The sequence below is a fragment of the Geotrypetes seraphini genome, chromosome 8, assembly GCF_902459505.1.
Source record: "Geotrypetes seraphini chromosome 8, aGeoSer1.1, whole genome shotgun sequence".
In the NCBI taxonomy this organism is placed as follows: Eukaryota; Metazoa; Chordata; class Amphibia; order Gymnophiona; family Dermophiidae; genus Geotrypetes; species Geotrypetes seraphini.
This window is the reverse complement of record NC_047091.1, coordinates 128,636,386-128,660,713: the sequence shown is the minus strand read 5'-3', so window position 1 is coordinate 128,660,713 and position 24,328 is coordinate 128,636,386. Positions and strand designations below refer to the sequence as shown.

At 47.9% G+C, this 24,328-nt stretch overlaps 1 protein-coding gene across 5 annotated transcripts in view; it reads left to right on the top strand.

The window, feature by feature from the left end:
• The window catches only part of COQ5 (coenzyme Q5, methyltransferase), a 62,291-nt gene extending 38,528 nt beyond the window's left edge, over positions 1-23,763 (top strand). For all 5 annotated transcript variants that reach the window (XM_033955896.1, XM_033955897.1, XM_033955899.1 and 2 more), the window contains 3 exons: positions 7,203-7,291; positions 14,819-14,930; positions 22,677-23,763. In XM_033955896.1, coding sequence (XP_033811787.1) covers positions 7,203-7,291; positions 14,819-14,930; positions 22,677-22,778 — 303 coding nt within the window. In that variant the 3' untranslated portion in view covers positions 22,779-23,763. The remainder of the gene's footprint in view (positions 1-7,202; positions 7,292-14,818; positions 14,931-22,676) is intronic.
• The last annotated feature ends 565 nt before the right edge of the window (positions 23,764-24,328 follow it).

Below are 24,328 nucleotides of genomic sequence, written 5' to 3'. Positions count from 1 at the left end.
GTGCTGGGAGGAGGGGGAGGAGCGGGGATCTCACGCTCCTTACCTTATGTTGGAAGTCGGCAGGAGGTCCTGTGGAGTGGTGTTCCCGGTTCCTAGGTCCGCAAGTGCTCCTCTCAGGTGCTCCACGGAGACGCTCACTAAGGCGCCGTTGACCCAGGGTCGAATTAAATATGGTGTCCTCCTGCGGGAACGGGGGGCGGAGCAGGGCTCCCATGCCGGCCCGTTCGAGCTGGCTTGTGTGGTGTTGGCGACGGGTTTGTCTTTTTGAGATGGTGTCCTCCTGCGGGAACGGGGGGGGCGGAGCAGGGCTCTCACGCCGGCCCGTTCGAGCTGGCTTGTGTGGTGCTGGCGTCGGGTTTGTCTTTTTAAGATGGTGTCCTCCTGCGGGAACGGGGGGGGCGGGGCAGGGCTCCCACGCCGGCCCGTTCGAGCTGGCTTGTGTGGTGCTGGCGTCGGGTTTGTCTTTTTAAGGTGGTGTCCTCCTGCGGGAACGGGGGGGCGGAGCAGGGCTCCCACGCCGGCCCGTTCGAGCTGGCTTGTGTGGTGCTGGCGTCGGGTTTGTCTTTTTAAGGTGGTGTCCTCCTGCGGGAATGGGGGGGCGGAGCAGGGCTCCCACGCCGGCCCGTTCGAGCTGGCTTGTGTGGTGCTGGCGTCGGGTTTGTCTTTTTAAGGTGGTGTCCTCCTTTTCAGTTACACCTTAGGCTCTTTTAATTGTCCTTTGTTTTAGAGGGATGAGTGTATGACTTTGGATTTCATGTTTATCGCTAGGAGTCTTTTGGGGCTGGTGGAGTCCTGTTGAGGCTGGTTACAGTGGTGGCTGGTTACTGTGGTGGAGTTCAATAGGCTCTTCGGGTTGGGACGGGTTACTTCCTTGGTTGGCGCTTCACGAAGGCGCTCACAAAGGCGCAGGCGCCTTTGTCGTGCGCCTTCGTCGGCACGCCGAACGGCTGCACGCCGTTGGGGAGTTCTTTTTAAGTCTCCCGAAGACTCTGGCGATGCGGGGGAGGGGCGGAGCAAGGGCTCCCACGCTCCTCTCCTCTCCTGTATGCTTGTGCAGCAGAAAGGCTGCACGCCGTTGGGGAGTTCTTTTTAAGTCTCCCGAAGACTCTGGCGATGCGGGGGAGGGGCGGAGCAAGGGCTCCCACGCTCCTCTCCTCTCCTGTATGCTTGTGCAGCAGAAAGGCTGCACGCCGTTGGGGAGTTCTTTTTAAGTCTCCCGAAGACTCTGGCGATGCGGGGGAGGGGCGGAGCAAGGGCTCCCACGCTCCTCTCCTCTCCTGTATGCTTGTGCAGCAGAAAGGCTGCACGCCGTTGGGGAGTTCTTTTTAAGTCTCCCGAAGACTCTGGCGATGCGGGGGAGGGGCGGAGCAAGGGCTCCCACGCTCCTCTCCTCTCCTGTATGCTTGTGCAGCAGAAAGGCTGCACGCCGTTGGGGAGTTCTTTTTAAGTCTCCCGAAGACTCTGGCGATGCGGGGGAGGGGCGGAGCAAGGGCTCCCACGCTTCTCTCCTCTCCTGTATGCTTGTGCAGCAGAAAGGCTGCACGCCGTTGGGGAGTTCTTTTTAAGTCTCCCGAAGACTCTGGCGATGCGGGGGAGGGGCGGAGCAAGGGCTCCCACGCTCCTCTCCTCTCCTGTATGCTTGTGCAGCAGAAAGGCTGCAAAATCGGTGGGGAGTTCTTTTTAAGTCTCCCGAAGACTCTGGCGATGCGGGGGAGGGGCGGAGCAAGGGCTCCCACGCTCCTCTCCTTTCCTGTATGCTTGTGCAGCAGAAAGGCTGCAAAATCGGTGGGGAGTTCTTTTTAAGTCTCCCGAAGACTCTGGCGATGCGGGGGAGGGGCGGAGCAAGGGCTCCCACGCTCCTCTCCTCTCCTGTATGCTTGTGCAGCAGAAAGGCTGCAAAATCGGTGGGGAGTTCTTTTTAAGTCTCCCGAAGACTCTGGCGATGCGGGGGAGGGGCGGAGCAAGGGCTCCCACGCTCCTCTCCTCTCCTGTATGCTTGTGCAGCAGAAAGGCTGCAAAATCGGTGGGGAGTTCTTTTTAAGTCTCCTTTTAACCCCCCTGAAAATTTTCTGGAACAATTTGGGAAAGATAGCCAAAGCTAAATTGAATGTCTCAATGGTGAGAAGAAAGAAAGTTACCTGACTAGAGTGCTCAGGCCTAAGGAAGCCAATAAACCTCAGAAAAAAAAGAAAACTTCAGTGCCCAAAATGCTAAGTACTATCAAAAGGGCAAAGAAAAGGGAATGCTGGTCCCATGCAGCATGTAACAAAGGGAGAAAATGAAGCAAAATACCTGAAAAAAATAGATGCAAACTAAGAGAGAGAGATGGAGAGCATGTCTTCATAGCTCCATGGATGAAAATATTGTCTAGTCCCTTGTGACAGCAGGTAGTAAGGCAGGAGAGTGTGGTTCAACCTTTTAAAAGCTCCTAGAAAGTGGCTGAGATGTTCTCCACATCAGGGTTCTGTTGATGAAATCGCCCATCTATGAGAATCTGCTATCCCATGCTTATCGAAGAAAGAATGTTCCCCCTCACATCTGAACTCTGTTGGTACAGTAGAAAAGGTGTGTGGAACTTTTCTACATATCTAGTGGTGGGGGTCTAAACCAGTGGTTCCCAACTCTGTCCTGGAGGACCAACAGCCAGTCGGGCTTTTGGGATAAGAGAGATTTGCATACAATGGAGGTGACAGGCATGCAAATCTGCTCCATTCATATTCATCAGGGCTATCCTGAAAACCTGACTAGCTGGTGGTCCTCCAGGACAGGGTTGGGAACCACTGGTCTAAACTACAATAATTTTGGGCAGATATTTTGAAGCATTTGAAGATGTTGATGGAATATGTATACAGAAGGCACCAAAATGTTGCTTAGGTCTGGGTAATTGTCAAAACAATAAACAGCAACGACAGCTGACGAGAATGGGATTAGCTGTAGCAAAATGTTATTGCAACATATTGGAAAACACAAGGCCTTACTCTTCATGACTGGACCCTGAAATTGAGAATTAGTAGAAGTAATGGACAGAATGGCTACAGATTGGAGGGAGGGAAGGGATGAGGGATCATTTTGGAGAGAATAGGGATGGTTTGGTTTTGTATCAAACTTTTGTATTTGATTGTTTAATAAAACTGCTTTGCAAGTATTAAAAATGTATTGGGGGGAAAATGATTGTCTCTCCAGCCTCCACCACACTACAAACTGTCCGATCTAGGGAAAAAGATTGTATCTCCATTTTCCACCACACTACAAACTGCCCCATCTACAAAATTTAGTCCACAGTATCTGTCCCACCACCCTATAAATGACTGACTGGCATCAACACTAAAAATTACCCCTTGCAACTGCCCACATTTCCAAAAACTGCTTTCCTCAACTCTTCCACCATCCTGCAAACTGATCCTACTCCCAAAACTACCCCCTCCCCCAAAACTACATTACAGCCAAACCCGGGGTGCTGCTTGTTCTTAATTGGGACGCCGGAGGAGATCTTCATCGCTGCCTCATGTTGCCCGCAGCGGCGGCTGGCCCCGGAGGTGGAATTCAGGCAGGCACTGTTGAGGACGGACCCTTGATGTCATCGGGTTCGTCTCTCCTAGCTAGGATTTTCTTTAAATTGCAGCCTGCTGCCGCGGTGTCTTTGGGAGCTGCTTGTTCTTAATTGGGACGCCGGAGGAGATCTTCATTGCTGCCCCGTGTTGCCCACAGTGGTGGCTGGTCCCGGAGGTGGAATTCGGGCAGGCACTGTGGAGGACGGACCCTTGACGTCATCGGGTCCGTCTCTCCTAGCTGGGATCTTCTTTAAATTGCAGCCTGCTGCCGCGGTGTCTTTGGGAGCTGCTTGTTCTTAATTGGGACGTCGGAGGAGATCTTCATCGCTGCCCCGTGATGCTCGCAGCGGCGGCTACCCTGGAGGTGGAATTCGGGCAGGCATTGTGGAGGACGGACCCTTGACGTCATCGGGTCCTTCTTTCCTTTAAATTGCAGCCTGCTGCCGTGGTGCGGCTGCAGCCGCAGGGCATGCCCTAAGGGGCAGGTCTTGCCCCTTGGGAGCCCCTTGGAGCAACGGGGAGCGGGAGCTCAGGTTGTATAACTTTAATTTGTCATTATGGGTAAAAGAAAAATTAAGCCTAAGAGCTCAACACCTGCTGTTTCTGGTCCTATGGACAGACATTTGACATTTCCTGCAGAAATTCCATCACAACCTTTACTTGATATGAACTCTCCCACATCAGGAGCATCATTGAGCCCCCTCGAAAGGACACCCCCCTTCATCCAATATCTGGAGGTAGTGGGAATATTACTCCCGCTATTTCTACTGGATTAGTGGTATCATCTACTCAGACAAGTAAACTTGTTTTTACTAAAATATATAAACCACCTGAATTTTCAGGTGTAGTAGAGCAGTGTTTTTCAACCGCTGTTCCGCGGCACACTAGTGTGCCGCGAGATGTTGCCTGGTGTGCCGCAGGGCCACCGGGCCCGGAGCTGACAGGGGGCCCGAGGCAGGGGCGCCAGTAGCTCGCCAAGGCAAAGTGAGTCGATCACCCAGGACTCACTTTGTCTTGGCGATCTAATCTATCGAGCCGATAAGTCTTCTTCTCCCCGACGTCAATTCTACAGTCGGAGAGGAAGTTCGGGCCAGCCAATCGCTGCCTGGCTGGGCGGAACTTCCTTTCCGATTGTAGAATTGACGTCAGGGAGAGCATGCGTCGGCGTCGGCTTTGGGGCCTGTTATCCATTGGTGGGTCCTGTTCCCCGATGGCAGCCGCAGTGGCAGTGGCTTGGGGAACGGCAGGGAGAAAGAAAGAAAGGGGGCAGGCAGGGAAACAGAAGGAAAGAAGAGAAACAGAAAAAAAGAAAGAAAGGTCAGGGAGAGAGGAAGAAAAAGTTGGGGGAGGGAATGAGGTGTGGAGGAGAGAAAGCATACAGGCTGATAGAAGGGAAGAAAGATTGGATGCACAGTCAGAAGAAGAAAGTGCAACCAGAAATCACCAGACAAGGTAGGAAAAATGATTTTATTTTAAATTTAGCAAAGTGGAGGCAGTATTACCACAGTTTTCAAAGGAATTTGCCCAAATAACTTAATAGTTAACTGGGTAAATTCCCAGAGATGAAAACTTCCCTTCACTTACTATGCACAGTTCTGAATTTATATCTGCTGTCTATATTTTACAATATGGTCCCCTTTTACTAAACCGCAATAGTGGTTTTTAGCGCAGGGAGCCTATGAGCGTCAAGAGTAGCGCTGGGCATTCAGCGCAGCTCCCTGCGCTAAAAACTGCTATTGTGGTTTAATAAAAAGGATGGAGGGTATATTTGTCTATTTTTGTATGCTATAAAATCCAAATACAGAGAGAGACTGAGAGCTGTTGACGAAGAGCTACGTGTGTGTCTTTCTTCGATTCCAGCCAGAATATCAGCTTTGTGTTCAGCCAAACAGGCCCAGGTTTCGCACTGAATAAAGTATTTTATAATTTTTATTTCGTAATAAAGTAATTATAAAATACTTTCTTTGTGTTTATTTGATTCCTATTCAAGAGAATTACTTTATATATAGTCAATATAGGCAGAGAGTTAAATTTTTTAACATTTTCTAATGGTGGTGTGCCTCGTGATTTTTTTCATGAAACAAGTGTGCCTTTGCCCAAAAAAGGTTGAAAAACACTGTAGTAGAGGATCAACCACAAGCAGTGGAAAAACAAGATATTACCCTTAAATTAAAGATTTGTGGTTAGGTATTTCTAGAGTTGAAGGGTTTCTCAGAGAATCAGTGAAACAAACTTTGGATTATTTACATTCTGTGTTTCAAAAATTTGAGAATGTGGATTCTAACTTAAGTTGTTTGGATAAAAGATTAAGTGTGGTTGAAATTCAAACTAATACATTGCAAGTTGTCTCAGTATCTGCTGTTAAGGATTCTACGATGTTACATTCTAAAATAGAAATGTTGGAAAATATGCATAGAGCGAAGAATCTCCGCTTGGTTAATTTCCCAGTGACTCATTTGTTATCTTCTGAAATATTATTAAGAAAATTTTTTAAAGAAATACTGGGATTACCCAATGCGGAAAATTTCCCAATAAATAATTGTTATTATATTCCGCAAAAGAAAATACAATCCAACTAGGAGGCAGACCACCTGGTAACAGATGAAATAAATCTGACAGAGTTTTTGGAGGATACTTAGGATGTGATCCAGAGTAGGTCCCCCATGGTAATAACATGCATGAGTGAGATAGATAAAATGCTAACGTTAGAGAGATTGTGAGCCCGCCGGGACAGATAGGGAAAATGCTTGAGTACCTGATTGTAAAACCGCTTAGAAAACCTTGATAGGCGGTATATAAAATCCTAATAAACTTAAACTTAAAACTTAAACTTAAACTTAAACTAATAATGAAACTTTACTTTAAAAATAGGTTGACTAAATTTTGTGGAGATTTGATGAGGATTTTTCCTGATGTCTCAAGAGCAACGCAGCTAAGAAGGAAATAATTTCTGAAATTAAGAACAAGAGTCTTAGCACTTGAAGCATCTTTTTACTTAAAATTTCCATGTAAATGTCTTGTTAAACTACAAGACATTGAATATGTATTTTGGGATCCAATTCAATTGCAACAATTTCTAATAGCTAGAGAACAGAAATGAGTTTTTTCTTTTGCCTTTAAATGATTCATTACTGAGAAATGGTAGGATGTTAGAGTCCCAAATAGTAGGGAATGGTTAAGATTCATATGAATCAAGAACAATTTCTTAGTTTTCCTTTAATTTTGTTAGTTGTAAAGTAGCATGTCTCCCCATTATTGTGGACTTGAAAAGGATTTTTTTGTGTTGTATAATTATTGTTAAATTTGGTGTTAGAAACCTTTTTTTCCTTGGTATCATTTGACATTGTTAATTATTAAATTTATAAATAAAATAAAAAACAAAAAACAACCAAACCCACAAATTCCTGCCCCCCCCACACACCTACTGTCATCCTACAAACTTCCTCATCACCTCCATCTATTTCCTAGAAACATAAGATGTACAAAGCACATAGCTACTTTGGATCTAGCTAAGTTCTTGGGACCTGGGTTGGCCACTGATGGAAACAGGATACTGGACTTGATGGATGTTCGGTTTGTTCCGGTATGGCAATTCTTAAATAAATTAGGGGTCTCAACTTACTCATGTCCAGGACACTCTCATTTTCACAGGCACTGCAGGAGGCTTACCGGGTGCTGAAACCCGGGGGAAGATTTCTATGTTTGGAGTTCAGCCAAGTCAACAACCCTCTCATTTCCAGGTCAGAATACTAGACAATTGTTTGGTTTTTGTTTTTATCTTAAGTAGATTAAGGAATGTTTGTGGAGCATGTCTTTCTAACGCTGCTTTAATAGCCACGGCAGTCTGATCAAGTGGGATGATGTTCCCTTTCCTACCAGCAAATGAAGGTAGAGAGCTGAAACTTCTAGTGACATCACCGAGTTGTAGGCTAGTGCTCTGCTGGAAGCTTTTCTGTATTTTTCTAGTTCCAGCAGCTGATAAGGTTATTCAGGCTAATACTGGATCTAAGCCTAACTCCTTGGTACACAGGCTTCCCCACTGCACTAGGCAAAAGAATCTTAACAGCCTCCCTCCTGCCCTCTAGTCCATGAGTAGAGGGCCAGTTGAGTACAGGGTAGTGGTCAGATTGGGTCACCATCTCTCCCTTCCAGTGGTGCCTGCTGGCTTTGGATAATCTAGGTCCTCAAATATTTAAAACAAGAGAAGGATCTGGCTTCCCAACTTTACTTTATTTCTCTGCTGTTCAGGGAAATCCATTGGGGGGGGGAGGGGAGAAAATATACAGCAACAACTACCAAGACAAAAAGCAAAAGGTTTCCATCTTCAGAGCCCAGAGGGACTGCAGGGATCCTGGGAAGTGCCAAACCACAAGCCAGCTGTGAACAAGAGCACACTGGCCTAAGCAGGCAGATCACGTGGTCAAACTGCCTGCTCAGCACAGCTGCCAGTTCCCATTGTTTGGCTTGGAGTGGTCAGGAGAGGCCATATTGGGGGCTGCTGGGCCTACTTTTGATAGCCTGTGGGACCTGAGATTCCGATGGGCTTGGCAGGAACATTTAGTCATTTACTTCTACTTCCTGATCAGTGGTTATGGGAGGCTGCTCCCACCTGATCTACAGTAAGGCTAGTGGAGGGCTTCACCTCCAGACTGAATCCAGAGTGTGGTACTCCTGATTAGGGAAGATCTTGCATTGGAAAATGGATAGGGGTGCAATCGTCAGCTTTCAACAAGCACGTAATAATACACACCTTTAATGCATGCTTTTTAGATTTTTTTCATATAGCACAGTTACTTACCATAACAGTTGTTATCCAGGGACAGCAGGTAGATATTCTCAAACATGGGTGACGTCACCGACGGAGCCCCGCAGCAGACAGCCTCGAAAGCAAACTTGCTTGAAGATCTCAATCTTTTGAGTGCTGCACCGCGCATGCGTGCGTGCCTTCCTGCCCAAACTAAGGGGGCAGATACCTAGCCAAGAAGCCAACCAGGAGAGGTGGGAGGGTTGTGAGAATATCTGCCTGCTGTCCCTGGATAACAACTGTTATGGTAAGTAACTGTGCTTTATCCCAGGACAAGCAGGCAGCATATTCTCACACATGGGTGACCTCCAAGCTAAGCAAAAGGGGATGGAGGAAGAGTTGGCAGTTTAAGAAAAAAGATTTTGCAAAACAGATTGGCCAAAATGGCCATCCCTCCTGGATAAAGTATCCAGACAGTAATGAGAGGTGAAAGTATGAACCGAGGACCAAGTGACAGCCTTGCAGATTTCCTCAAGAGGAGTTGATCTGAGGAAAGCTACAGACACCGCCATAACTCGAACTTTGTGGCCCGTCACCCAACCTTGCAGATGAAGACCAGCCTGAGCATAGCAGAAAGAGATGCAAGCAGCCATCCAGTTGGAGATGGTACGCTTTGAGATAGGGCGTCCCAACTTATTCGGATCAAAAGAGATGAAAAGTTGAGGCGATGTTCTATGAGGTTGAGTGTGTTGGAGGTAGAAAGCCAAGGCACACTTGCAGTCCAAAGTATGAAGTGCCGCTTCTCCCTGGTGAGAATGAGGCTTTGGAAAAAATACTGGCAGAACAATAGATTGATTGATGTGAAATTCTGAAACCACTTTAGGTAAGAATTTGGGATGAGTACGGAGGACCACCTTGTCATGGTGAAAGACTGTGAAAGGTGGGTCCGAAACCAACGCTTGTAGCTCACTGACTCGTTGAGCAGAAGTGAGGGCAATCAAAAATACAGTTTTCCAAGTGAGATACTTGAGGTGAGCTTTGTCAAGTGGTTCAAAAGGAGGTTTCATCAGTTGAGCCAAAACAACATTAAGATCCCAAACCATTGGAGGCGGTCTAAGTGGTGGATGAAGATTAAAAAGCCCTTTCATAAAGCGGGAAACCATGGGATGTGCAGAGAGAGGTTTCCCTTCCAGAGGCTGATGAAAAGCAGCAATAGCACTGAGATGGACTCTAATAGATGTAGATTGAAGTCCAGATTGTGACAAGTGAAGCAAATAGTCCAGAACGGATGCTAAGGAGGAAGACATTGGTTGTAGCTGACGTGTGGAACACCAAGCAGAAAATCTAGTCCATTTCTGGCCGTAACATTGACGAGTGGACGGCTTTCTGGAAGCAAGTAAAATATCTTGAACAGACTGAGAAAATTGAGAAGAGTCTGTTATGTGGACAGGTACCAAGCTGTCAAGTGTAGAGATTGCAGGTTGGGATGAAGTAAGGACCCTTGACTCTGAGTGAGCAGAGAAGGAAAAACTAGCAGAAGTAGAGGCTCCCTGATGCTGAGTTGAAGTAGAAGGGAGTACCACGGTTGTCTGGGCCACCGAGGAGCTATCAGAATCATAGTGGCGCATTCTGACTGTAGTTTGACCAGAGTCCTGAGAATCAGAGGAAATGGAGGAAAGGCATACAGAAACTGATTCCTCCAATCCAGAAGAAAAGCAACCGCCTCGAAACAGTGAGGCGAGTAAATGCGGGAGCAAAACCAAGGCAGTTTGAAGTTGCTGGGAGACGCGAAAAGGTCTATCTGAGGGGTCCCCCATCGAGCAAACACCTGACGAAGTGTTGGGGAATTGAGCGCCCATTCATGAGGTTGCAGAAGACGACTCAAATTGTCCACCAGACAGTTTAGTTGACCTTGGATGTAGACAGCTCTGAGAAAGATGTTGCGAGAAATTGCCCACTGCCACAGCCTCAGAGCCTCCTGACAAAGGGAGTGAGAACCCGTCCCTCCCTGCTTGTTGACATAATACATGGCCACCTGATTGTCCGTCCAGACAAGAACCACCTGGTCATGAAGAAGATGATGAAAAGCTTTGAGAGCATTGAAAATCGCTCTGAGTTCCAACAGATTGATGTGACATCGACGATCTGCGGAAGTGCACAGCCCTTGAGTACGGAGACCATCTACGTGGGCTCCCCATGCTTAAGTGGACAAATCGGTCGTGAGAACTTTCTGATGAGGAAGATTGTGGAACCGCAAACCTCTGGAAAGATTGGAAGAGAGCATCCACCAGCGGAGAGAGTTCCTCAATAAAGGAGTTATCGCAATATGGCGAGAGGCAGGTTCAGCGCTTGTTGCCATTGAGATGCCAGGGTCCACTGAGGGATGCGAAGGTGAAGTCTTGCAAAAGGAGTCACATGAACTGTAGAAGCCATGTGACCGAGCAGAATCATCATCTGTCGGGCAGAAATGGTTGGAAGACAAGACACCTGCTGACAGAGCCGAATGAGGGAAGCTTGACGAGCTAGTGGAAGGTACGCTCTCATGGTGACAGAATCCAGAGTCGCGCCAATGAACTGCAGAGACTGGGATGGGATCAACTGAGATTTGGGAAAGTTGATATGGAACCCTAAACTTTGAAGAAATGCAATAGTCTGATGGGTTGCTGCAATAATCTCTGGAAGAGAAGGGGCCTTGATAAGCCAGTCGTCCAGGTATGGAAATACCTGAAGACCTCGAGAGCGAAGAGCCGCAGCCACCACGACCAAACACTTGGTAAACACCCTGGGGGAGGCCGCTAGGACGAAGGGAAGAACCCTGTATTGGAGATGGAGATTCCCCACCTTGAATCTGAGATATTTGTGAAAGTTTGGATGAAAGGGATATGAGTATAAGCCTCTTTGAGATCCAGCAAGCACATCCAATCCCCCTGATCTATGAGGGAGTATAAGGTCAGTAACGAGAGCATGCGAAACTTCTCTTTGACCAGAAATTTGTTGAGGGCTCGAAGATCCAGAATGGGTCGCAAATCCCCCGTCTTCTTGGGCACCAAGAAGTACCAGGAATAGAAATCCTGGTTGCGTTGAGAGAGCGGGATCTCCTCCACCGCTCGAAGGCAAAGAAGAGCCCGAGCCTCTTGAAGAAGAAGGGGGAGTTGCGAGGACCTGGAAGGACACTCTCTTGGAGGGTGATCTGGAGGCACCTGAAGCAGGCGCAGAGAGTATCCCTCTCGGATAATGGTCAGAACCCAGAGATCCGATGTGATGCCTTCCCATTGGGAGTAAAACAGGGAAAGGCGACCTCCAATGGGTAGAAGAGAATTTGGATGCAGGGAGGTTGGAATGCTCAAGCCCGGAACGTCAAAAAGATGGGGCCGGCTTGGCAGCAGCAGGCGCCTGAGTCTTCTGAGGACGTTGTTGAGGGCGTCGAGGAGGAGGTCTCGAGAAGGCTGGCTGCATCTTCTGAGGATAACGACGAGCTGGTTGTTTGTAAGCCCGAGCAGTAGAAGGCTTTGGTTTCGTCCTAAGCAGAGAAGCAAAAGAGCGCTCATGCTTGAAGAGTCGCTTGGTGGCAGCTTCAATGGAGTCGTCGAAAAGTTCATTCCTCTGACAGGGTAAGTTGGCAAGACGATCCTGTAGGTTAGGTCCATGTCGACTATGCGGAGCTAGGCAAGACGACGCATGGTGACCGCAAAAGCCGACACCCTGGACGAAAGCTCAAAAGCATCATAAGATGCCTGCAACATGAAAAGCCTCAATTGTGAAAGAGTTTGAAGGATTTGTTTAAACTCTTGGAGGCGGGCTTTGGACAGGTCCGGATAGAAGGATGGCAGCATCTTCAGGAAATGGTTGAAGTAGGTGGTAAAAACATAGTTGTAGTTTAAGATCCGGATAGCCATTATGGAATTTTGGTATAATCGACGGCCAAATTTGTCCATGGTCCGACCCTCCCAGCCGGGGGGAACAGTTGCAGAAATCTTAGATGGGTGAGCTTTCTTCAGGGAGGACTCAACCACCAAGGATTGGTGGGACAATTGAGACTTTTCGAAGCCCTTTGCAGGGGACAGTGCGGCATCGCGACTCCAACTTAGACGGGATAGCCGTGACATAACGAGTCTCCATATTCCTCATGAAGGTCTGCTTAAGGACTGGAGTCATGGGCAACCTCAAAGTCTCCTTGGGGGGATGAGATAGTTCCATGTCCGCCAAGTATTCCGGGGTGTATTTGGAATCAGAGTGCAAGTCCAAATTAAGAGCCTGCCCCATGTCAAAGACAAACTTGGCGAACGAAGAAGACTTCGAAGTCGCAGCATCCTCAGGGGAGGCAGAACGGGATTGAGGAGCCACCGAATATGATGGTGAAGCCTCATGGGAGTATTGAGACACAGGCTCCGACTCCAAGTGCACCGTGACAGAAGAAGCTCCACTCCCAGACTGGAGTAAAGGAATGTTTCCGCTTCAAACTCCTCGACGGCAACGTCTTCGAGGTTCGAGGCAGGGAATGCATCGACGCAGGAGGAGACGAGTCCCGCAAAAAAGGCCTCGAGGGAGGGGTCCTCGATCGCGATGGTCTCGATGATGGAGGAGACGAAACACCCTGAGCATGGGAGCGATGCGGCAGCCTAGAAAAGCCTCTGTAGACTTCGGTAGCTTAGAAGCCAGGTGCTTCGACTGCCTCGAACGATGCTTCGGGCGAGGCCTTCGAGGCCGAGGACACTGAGGTCTTCGAGGCCGAGGCCGGTACAGGCGTCGAGGGTGAAGTCTTGACGCCCGAGGACACCCCCGATGTCGAGGTCTTGGATGCGGAAGGCGTCGACACGGTCGAGGCTTTATCTGGTTCCATAACGGCGAGGAGCTGAAGAAACCAGTCACAGCGGCGGCGAAAAGCTCGAGGCTGAAGGGTCAGACAGCGCACACAATCCTCGGGTCGATGACTGTCGCCCAAACAAATCATACACCGACTATGAGGATCAGTGATAGAGATCGTCCTACCGCACTGGTAGCAACGCTTGAACCCGGTCAAGGGCCGGGACATAGAAAATACAAAGTCCGTACCGGAGAGACAGGAGAATGGGCCTAGGCCCCGAGCCTCCGCACCCGGCGGCCCGAAAATAAAATAAAACACAACTTTTTTTTTTTTTTTAGAAAAGAGAACGAGAAACGAGCACAGCGACCAAATAATATCCAGCCGCGGTGAAGAGAAGGCACAACGCTGCAGAGCTAGAGGAACAAGTCTTCTCGGCTTCGCGGAAAACGTTGAACTGAGGAGCCTCACAGGAGATGTGCCTCCTAGTTTGGGCGGGAAGGCACGCGCGCATGCACAGTGCAGCACTCGAAAGATCGAGATCTTCAAGCAAGTTTGCTTTCGAGGCTGTCCGCTGCGGGGCTCCGTCGGTGACGTCACCCATGTGTGAGAATATGCTGCCTGCTTGTCCTGGGATAACACTATAGTACTATAATTTATGTGAATAGCGTGTTGGTGTTTTGATGGGTTTTTAAAAATATTTTTATCATGAGCCATAGCCAGAAACATGCACCTGAGACACACTTTTCACAGTACCGGCACTTCCGGACCAGTTGGTAATTTTTGGTTGTTAAAGCCAGTGCTTCATTTGAAGAATCGCACAGCGATGATAGAGAATCACCTGAAGTGCTTGTTTAAATATTAATGAGCCCATTTTAATACCATTTTAATAGTAAAGACCTCGTTGTACTACTTTTGCATGGCAGAGTCAGAGGCTGCTAGGAAGTTTGGAAAAGATCACAGTGAGCTGTTCAGATAATTAGGCAGTAAAATACTGGCATGTTAAACCAGCTGGAAATGGTTTAGCGACCATCGTTATAAGCACATTAAGTTTTGAGAATCCGGCCCTTAATGCCTGCTGCCTGCTAGAGACTACTCAACCTTTGGCAGGGTGGTTGATCTAGGCCAGTGTTTCTCAACTCGTTCTTGGAGTACCCCCTTGCCAGTCAGGTTTTCAGGATATCCACAATGAATATGCAGGAGAGACATTTGCATATAATGGAGGCAGTTTATGCAAATTCAATATGGATAGCCTGAAAACCTGACTGGCAAGGGGGTACTCCAGGACCGAGTTGAGAAATACTGATCTAGGCATCCTTATCTTCCACACATGAGATTCTGCTTCGATACTTCCATGTTATTCAGGCTGGTGTGACTGGAACACTAAAGAAGGTAAAATTGTCATACCTGTTATTTTCTTTTTCTTTAGTCACCCCAGTCTGGAACCCACCCTGGGCTCTCTGCTTTTCTATCACTGTGTATATAGTTTAGGCTAGATGGGCTTTGGGATGACTCATAGGACCTTATGCTGTTTTGGCAGTGGAATAGAAAGTTCCAACAGAGCACAAGCCTTTATCCCAATGATATCACTGGAAGTTTTAGTTCTGTACCTCCATCTGCTGGTAGGAAAGGGAACAGAATCCTTCTTGTTCAGACTACAGCTGGAATAAAGGATAGGTAATTAACATGTATAACTAAATTTCACCTTTATTCTTTTGATAGAATCTATGATTTATATAGTTTCCAAGTTATCCCAGTCTTAGGTGAAGTGATTGCTGGAGATTGGAAGTCCTATCAGTACCTTGTAGAGAGCATCCGACTTTTCCCTGCTCAGGTAAAGTACATGTCCAAGGACAGAGTCATTTGGACAGAAATAAGAATACTCTACCGACTCAGGCTTTATTTGCTTTAGAAAGAGCCTTCCGGTGATCTCTGCTGGGCCTTGAGTATGCACGTATGCTCAAGGCCCAGCAGAGATCACCGGCAGGCTCTTTCGGTGCCAGCACATCCTGTGGGTTGGTGCTGCATGCCAGTGCCCAATCGCAGTAAAGGTTTTGGCAGGCAGGGTGATGCCGGTTCTTCAGGGTGGGCGAAGCCAGTTCCCGGGGTTGGGGTGGAAGAGCGTCAGGGAGGGGGGGGTCTTTTTGGGATGTGGAATGAATCACCCACGTTTCCTATGGGAAAAGTTGCTTTGATATACGAACACTTTGGTTTACGAGCATACTTCTGGACTAATTATGCTCGCAAACCAAGGTTCCACTGTACTGTCATAGAACATGAGGTTTCATTACATGAGCTAAAAAACACAGTTACTTACCATAACAGGTGTTATCCAGGGACAACAGGCAGCTATTCTCAACATGGGGTGACATTATCCACGGAGCCCGGATGTGAACAGCTTTGCAAGCAGACTTGCTTGAAGAACTTTAGAAAGTTTGCGACTGCCGCAACGCGCATATGCGAGTGCCCTGACGCATGGGGCGCGTCTCAGTTCAGATAGCTAGCAGAGAAGCCAACCAGGGGAGGTGGTAGGTTGTGAGAATAGCTGCCTGCTGTCCCTGGATAACACCTGTTACGGTAAGTAACTGTGTTTTATCCCAGGACAAGCAGGCAGCCTATTCTCAACATGTGGGTGACCTCCAAGCTAACCAGAATGGGAAGGTAGGAGTGTTGGCAATTCAGGAGAATAAATTTTGTAACACTGCCTGGCCGAAATGGCTATCCCGTCTGAAAAAAGAATCCAGACAATAATGAGAGGTGAAGGTATGAACCGAGGACCAAGTGGCAGCTTTACAGATTTCTTCAATAGGAGTAGATCTAAGGAAAGCTACTGATGCCAACATGGCTCTGACTTTATGGGCTGTGACTCGAATCTGTAGATGCAGCCCAGCCTGAGCATATTAAGCAGCTAACCAGTTGGAGATGGTGCACTTGGAAATCGGATCTTCCAACTTATTTGGATTGGAGACAAAAAGTTGAGGTGCAGATCTGTGTGGCTTAGTTCTATGCAAGTAAAAAGTCAAAGCAAGCTTACAGTCCAGAGTATGAAGAGCTGTTTCTCCAGGATGAGAAATGAAGCTTTGGAGAAAACACTGGAAGTACAATGGATTGATTGAGATGAAATTCTGAAACCGCTTTAGGTAAGAATTTAGGATGAGTACGAAGGACCACCTTGTCATGATGGAATACTGTGAAAGGTGGGTCTGCAACTAAAGCTTGTAGCTCGCTGACCCTGCGAGCAGACGGGAGAGCTATGAGAAAAACCACTTTCCAAGTGAGATATTTAAGATGAGCCGAAGTCATTGGTTCGAAAGGAGGCTTCATCAATTGAACAAGAACAACATTGAGATCCCAAACCACTGGAGGAGGTTTGAGAGGTGGTTTGACATTTAAAAGACCTTTCATAAATCTGGAACCCACAGGATGAGCAGAAAGGGGTTTCCCTTCAATAGGCTGATGAAAAGCAGCAATTGCGCTGAGATGGACTCGAATGGATGTGGATTTGAGGCCTGATTGAGACAAATGGAACAGGTAATCCAAAACTAAAGACAAGGAGGTAGATTTAGGCTCCTTGTGATGAAAGGTGCACCAAGCAGAAAATCTAGTCATTTCTGATTGTAGCATTGTCTAGTGGTAGGCTTCCTAGAAGCCTCTAAAATGTCCTATACAGATTGAGAAAACTGTAGAGTGGCAGTTAGGTTGAGAGGTACCAAGCTGTCAGATGTAAAGACTGCAGGTTGGGATGAAGTAGAGACCCCTGACTCTGTGTAAGCAGAGAGGGAAAAACTGGTAGAAGTAATGGCTCCCTGCTGAGTTGAAGTTAAAGGGAGAACCAAGGTTTCCTGGGCTACCATGGAGCTATTAGAATCATGGTGGCGTGTTCCTGTTTGAGTTTGACAAGTGTCTTGAGAATGAGAGGGAATGCATAAAGAAACCGTTTCGTCCATTCCAGGAGAAAAGCATCTGCCTCCAGTTGGTATGGGGGAGTATATCCTGGAACAGAACTGAGGCAGTTTGTTGTTGTGGGGAGACACAAAGAGATCTATCTGAGGAGTGGGAACACTGAGAAAAAATGTGATGAAGAGGAATTGAGTGTCCATTCGTGAGGTTGTAGAAGATGACTCAATTTGTCCGCCAGACAGTTTTTCTCTCCTTGAATGTAGACAACTTTCAGGAAGGTGTTGTGAAGGATTGCCAAATTCCAAACCTTCATAGCATCCTGGCAAAGAGGGAGAGATCCTGTTTCTCCCTGCTTGTTGACATAGTACATGGCGACTTGGTTGTCTGTCCGAATGAGGACTACTGGTCGTGAAGAAGATGCTGAAAAGCTTTAAGAGCATTGAAGATCACTTTGAGTTCCAGCAGATTGATGTGACACTGACGATCTGTGCTGGACCAATGGCCTTAAGTATGGAGACCATTGAAATGAGCCCCCCAAGTGTAGGTTGAAGAATCTGTCGTGAGGACCTTCTGATGAGGGGGTGTTTGAAACAGTAATCTCTGGAGAGATTGGAAGAGAGCATCCACCAGTGGAAAGATTGTCTCAACGAAGAAGTCATTCTGATGTGTTGAGAGAGTGGGTCGAAAGCCTGTGCCCACTGAAATGCCAAGGTCCACTGAGGGATTCTGAGGTGAAGTCTGGCAAAAGGAGTCATGTGAACTATAGAAACCATGTGACCTAGGAGAATCATCCTGTGTCTCGCTGATAGTGTAGTGAGGGATGACACTTTGTGACAAAGGTGAATGAGAGCATCCTGATGCTGCTGAGGAAGGAATGCTCTGAGTTGTACAGTGTCCAAGACAGCTCCGATGAACTGTAGAGTTTGAGAGGGCTGTAGCCGGGACTTGGGAAAGTTGATTTTGAACCCCAAAAAGTTGATTTTGAACCAAGTAGTCCATTGGGTCACTACAATAACCCCTTGAGATGTTGAATCTTTGATGAGCCAGTCGTTCAGGTATTGGAACTCCTGAACACTTACTACAACTAGGCACTTGGTGAAAACTCTTGGAGATGATGCAAAGACGAAGTGTAGCACTCTGTATTGGAAATGCAGATTTCCCACCCAAAATCTGAGAAACTGTCGAGAGGCAGGATGAATGGGAATGTGAGTGTAAGCCTCTTTGAGATCTAGAGAACATAACCAATCGTTCTGATCTAGAAGGAGATATAAGGATGCCAGAGACAACATGCAGAATTTTTCTTTGACTAAAAATTTGTTGAGTGCTCTGAGATCCAAGATAGGGCGCAAATCTCCTATCTTCTTCGGAACTAGGAAGTAACAGGAGTAAAACACCCTGCTGTGCAGTTCCAAGGGAACTTCCTCAATGGCACAGAGACGAAGCAGAGCGTGAGCTTCCTGAAGAAGAAGGGTGGTCTGCAATGAATTGGAAGGATACTCTCTTGGAGGAAAATCTGGAGGAAACAAAGAGTATCCTTCCTTGAGGATAGATAGCACCTAGAGGTCTGATGTAATCATCTCCCAGCGGTGGTAAAAATGATGGAGACAACCTCCAATGGGAAGTGGAGAGGACAGAGGCAGAAAGATGGAGGTTATGCTCTGTATTAGATGGTCAAAAAGGTTGAGAGGCCTTAGGCGCAGCAGGAGTCTGAGATTTTTGCTGCCTTTGCTGCTGTTGTTGTGGTTGTTTCTTAGGAGGTGCTCATGTGGAAAACACCTCTGGCAAGATGGAAGAGGCCTGAAGCCTTTAGAGGTAGAAGGCTTAGGCTTAGGACGAATGATGGAAGCATACGATTTCTCATGTTCAGACAATCGTTTAGTAGCTGCCTCAATGGAGTCATCAAACAATTCATTGCCTTGACAAGGGATGTTGGCCAGACGATCTTGAAGATTGGGGTCCATGCCTACAGTGCGGAGCCAGGCAAGCCAGCGCATTGCTACTGAGAAGGCAGTGACCCTCGAGGAAAGTTCAAATGCATCATAGGAAGATTGAAGGAGATGCATGTGGAGTTGAGTCAGAATAGTAATCGCATGCTGAAAACCTGGAAGACGGTGTTGAGGAATATATTTGAAATATTCAGGCAGTATGTCAACCAAATGCTTGAAATAAGAAATGAAAACAAAATTGTAATTCAAAACTCTAGTTGCCATAAGAGAATTTTGATACAAACGTCGACCAAACTTGTCCATAGCCTTGCCCTCTCTTCCAGGAGGAACAGTGGCATAAACTTTGGCAGGATTGGTCCTTTTCAGAGAAGACTCCACGAGAAGGGACTGATGGGATAACTGAGATTTCTTGAAGCCCTTGCAGTGGACCATTCTGTAATGAGATTCCAGCTTTCCTGATACAGCAGGAATGGAAAAAGGTGTTTCAAGATTCTGCTTAAAAGTTTGAGAAAAAAGTCTATTAATGGGCAATTTAAGAGACTCCACAGGAGGATGAGACATACCCATTTCTTTGAAATACTCCATAGAGTATTTGGAATCAGAGTCCTAAGTAATATTGAGGTCCTTACTCATTTGACATAGGAAAGAAGAAAAAGATATCTGCTCCAAGGAAGGTTGACCTTGAGGGGAAGAAGGTGACCTAGAGGCGCCTCGCAAGGCAGAGAACAAAGGTGAAGCTTCTCTGGAGTACTGATACCTGAGGTCTGAATATGCAGGTATAGATGACTCACTGAGAGAATGGATAGAATCCCTTGCAGGAGAAGAAGTATAGGTGTAAGGCTCTGGAGGTGGTGTCCTAGACTTCAGAGTTGGAGGCCTCGAAGAGTCTCGAGGTCTGGAGAAACAAGGCCTGTCTTGAGAAGGGGATCACAAACAGATCGGAGAAGGTTATCATGCCGTTGTACCGGGCTATGGTGCACCCTCATCTGGAGTACTGTGTCCACGTTCCTGAAGACATCATCAGAGACGCGGTTTTATTTTATATTTATATACAGTGGTGCCTCGCATAACGGACGCCTCGCACAGCGAACGCTGCGCACAACGAACTTTATGTCTTGATTCGTACAACGAACTTCGTTTCACACAACGAAGTCGCCCGAGCTGCATCCTTCCGCGCAGGCACTGCGCTTAACTGCCCTCTCTCCGCCTGGCTCCCTCTTGCCCCCCCCCCGACTCCCCGACACGATCGGGGCAAGAGGGAGCCCAAGCCCTCTTGCCCCCCCGACTCCCCGACACGATCGGGGCAAGAGGGAGCCCAAGCCCTCTTGCCCCCCCGACTCCCCGACACGATCGGGGCAAGAGGGAGCCCAAGCCCTCTTGCCCCCCCGACTCCCCGACACGATCGGGGCAAGAGGGAGCTCAAGCCCTCTTGCCCCCCCGACTCCCCGACACGATCGGGGCAAGAGGGAGCCCAAGCCCTCTTGCCCCCCCCGACTCCCCGACACGATCGGGGCAAGAGGGAGCTCAAGCCCTCTTGCCCCCCCGACTCCCCGACACGATCGGGGCAAGAGGGAGCCCAAGCCCTCTTGCCCCCCCGACTCCCCGACACGATCGGGCCAGGAGGGAGCCCAAGTCCTCCTGGCCACGGCGACCCCCTAACCCCACCCTGCACTACATTACGGGCAGGAGGGATCCCAGGCCCTCCTGCCCTCGACGCAAACCCCCCCTCCCCCCAACGACCGCCCCCCCCAAGAACCTCCGACCGCCCCCCAGCCGACCCGCGACCCCCCTGGCCGACCCCCACGACACCCCCAACCCCCTTCCCCGTACCTTTCTGTAGTTGGCCGGACAGACGGGAGCCAAACCCGCCTGTCCGGCAGGCAGCCAACGACGGAATGAGGCCGGATTGGCCCATCCGTCCCAAAGCTCCGCCTACTGGTGGGGCCTAAGGCGCCTGGGCCAATCAGAATAGGCCCGGGAGCCTTAGGTCCCTCCTGGGGGCGGGGCCTGAGGCACATGGGCCCAACCCGACCATGTGCCTCAGGCCCTGCCCCCAGGAGGGACCTAAGGCTCCCGGGCCTATTCTGATTGGCCCAGGCGCCTTAGGCCCCACCAGTAGGCGGAGCTTTGGGACGGATGGGCCAATCCGGCCTCATTCCGTCGTTGGCTGCCTGCCGGACAGGCGGGTTTGGCTCCCGTCTGTCCGGCCAACTACAGAAAGGTACGGGGAAGGGGGTTGGGGGTGTCGTGGGGGTCGGCCAGGTGGGTCGCGGGTCGGCTGGGGGGGCGGTCGGAGGTTCTTGGGGGGGGCGGTCGTTGGGGGGAGGGGGGGTTTGCGTCGAGGGCAGGAGGGCCTGGGATCCCTCCTGCCCGTAATGTAGTGCAGGGTGGGGTTAGGGGGTCGCCGTGGCCAGGAGGACTTGGGCTCCCTCCTGGCCCGATATTGTCGGGGAGTTGGGGAATCGGCGGGGCAAGAGGGCTTGGGCTCCCTCTTGCCCCGATCGTGTCGGGGAGTCGGGGGGGCAAGAGGGCTTGGGCTCCCTCTTGCCCCGATCGTGTCGGGGAGTCGGGGGGCAAGAGGGCTTGGGCTCCCTCTTGCCCCGATCGTGTCGGGGAGTCGGGGGGGGGGGCCAGAGGGCTTGGGCTCCCTCTTGCCCCGATCGTGTCGGGGAGTCGGGGGGGCAAGAGGGCTTGGGCTCCCTCTTGCCCCGATCGTGTCGGGGAGTCGGGGGGCAAGAGGGCTTGGGCTCCCTCTTGCCCCGATCGTGTCGGGGAGTCGGGGGGGCAAGAGGGCTTGAGCTCCCTCTTGCCCCGATCGTGTCGGGGGTGCCAAGGACCACACGGAGTCACCCACCGTACCACCCGATTCGGGTAAGCGCAGGTATCGGTGGGTGGCTTATTTGCGGGGGGGTGCCTTATTTTACATTTTTTTCTAAAAAGGGGGGGGCTGTCTTATTTGATGGCCCTGCCTTATCATCGGGGAAACACGGTAGAAAAAAAAAAAAATGAACAGTTAAGTCCCAGTTTTTGCCGCTGAGACTCTGCCCTCTCACTGTAAAATTAGACTCTACTTAGTCTGTCTTTAAATTTAAAAAATGTGTGTTGTTTTAAAAAACAATTATGTTTTTAGATGTATCTAAATAAAAATAATAACCAAAAATTTATCTTTTTTTATGTCATCTTAGCATATTTTATGCTGCAGAACGAATTATTTTTTTTTACATGTATTCCTATGGGAAAACGCGTTTCACATAACGAACGTTTCACATAACAAACTTGCTCCTGGAACCAATTAAGTTCGTTGTGTGAGGCACCACTGTATATATATATATATACATATATATATATATATATATACATACATACACACTGTATACACACACACTTTCTGCAAAGAAAATTTTATTTGCTTATATTTTTACTGCAAGCTTTACAGCACACAAACACCTACAATATGATGTTATTTTTTTTTCAGAACTAGTAAGAAATCAGGAAGGGGATATGGTTCCCAAAATAAGCCTGGCCCCTAAACGCCTGCTTTAATCAAATTTATTTCTAAGTACAGATATCAAAGGACTTCTTCACAAATTAGTTGCCTACAACCTATTTATACAGTAAAAGCTTAGTAAGAATAACTTGGAAAATCAGCTAGAAGTTATTCAAGCATAGCAAATAATTTAATACAGCTTTTGAAGTATCATATTTTGCTAATCCTTTCATCCCTTACATTTTAGGAGGAGTTTAAGGCTATGATTGAAGATGCAGGTTTCATGAAGGTGAATTACCATAACCTCACATCTGGTATTGCTGCCATTCACTCTGGTTTCAAACTCTGATGGTGACATTACACTAGATACAAAACGTGAGGTCTGTTCTTAGTAGAATGCCAAAATTTTGGCCAGGATGCAAAGAATTTCACCGAATGAAGAAGATAACTTCAGCTATGGACTCGTAGTTCCATTCCTAAGCCAGATATTTGGGATTGGTGTCAGAAATCTGCTAGAGAACCAGAATTATGAAGCTGCAAGACTTTCCAAAGAGGTCATGATTTTGTGTTCAATATAAAACACTGTTTTCAGTCTTTGTGGGGTTTGCAACATAAATGAATCACCTAAATCAGTGCTTTTTATTTCAACAGCCAGGGACCAGTGGTAGTCCCATTGACCCTAGGTGTGTCTCCCTACATCTCCTCTTCTTCTTCCCTTTGAACCCTCACCCCCACCCAGATACACGCTTTATTCAAACAGTTGTTCTGTTTTCTTTTGGCTCCATATAGCAGTACATTGAGCCACATAGTATCCAGACTCCTGTACCAAGTTTCTTACAACAGAAAATGAACCAACAATGAATTTTCTTCTTAGGATAATCTATTTGTTTAACTTTAGGACATTGTCAATTACTGAGTCAATGGAGCAGTAGCCTAATGGCTAGTGCAGCGGCTTGAGAACCAGAAGAATCAGGTCTTGCGACCCTGGGCAAATCACATAACCCTCAGTTGCCCAGGAACCAAAAAAAAAGATTGTGAGCCCTCTAAGGACAGAAAAAGTACCTATATATAATATGTAAAAAAATACTTTTGCTTGTACCACAGAAAGGTGGAATATAAAATCACTTCCCATTCTTTTTTAAAAGGTGGTAAAATGATGGCACGAAAGAAGGCCTCCTCAGGGTCGTGTAGAGAATGCACTTTGCAACTAAAGAAGAGGGGGAATTGGAGTTCTAGGCTGCCGTTGCATGCTTTACTGATGTGGCATTGTCCCAGTAGCAGTTGATGAAAGTCTTTGTTTAGTGTTTAACATTAAAGTACAGCTAGAACAAGTAGCTGTACAGAGCCCTTTTTTTTTTTTTGCAAAGGTCTTTTCAGTTAGGTTGTTAGAATCTGCTCTTTTGTTTAGTTGCCTTTCAGTTAAACAGTAGTGCTTGATTAAAGGGAAAAGTTAAAAAGACAGGTTCAGTGCAGGGTGACTCATCTAGGAGGTATAGCTGACATCACTTTCACTTTAGAAGCACATCTAACAAATAGGTAGTCTCCAGACCTCAACTACTCCTTGTCCTGAAGAGGTGCTGAGAGATGATCTAGAGAATGTCACTGCCCCGTCCCTGGCCCAGTGTCCCCTTCACCGCTACCCCATTCACTGCCTCGTCACCGTCCCCACAGCATCCATACAAGCCTCAGTATTGCAATATTTAGCTTATTCTTTCCTTATAAATCAAAGTTCTGGCTGCTGAACTAGAGAAAGATGTTCAGCTGGCAGGGCTTGTTTATAAATTTTTATCAACACAACTAATATACTACTTTATCCTGAAGCAAAAAAAAGAAATATAATTTTTTTTTCTACCTTTGTTGTCTGGTTTCTGCTTTCCTCATCTTCTCATTCAATTCCTT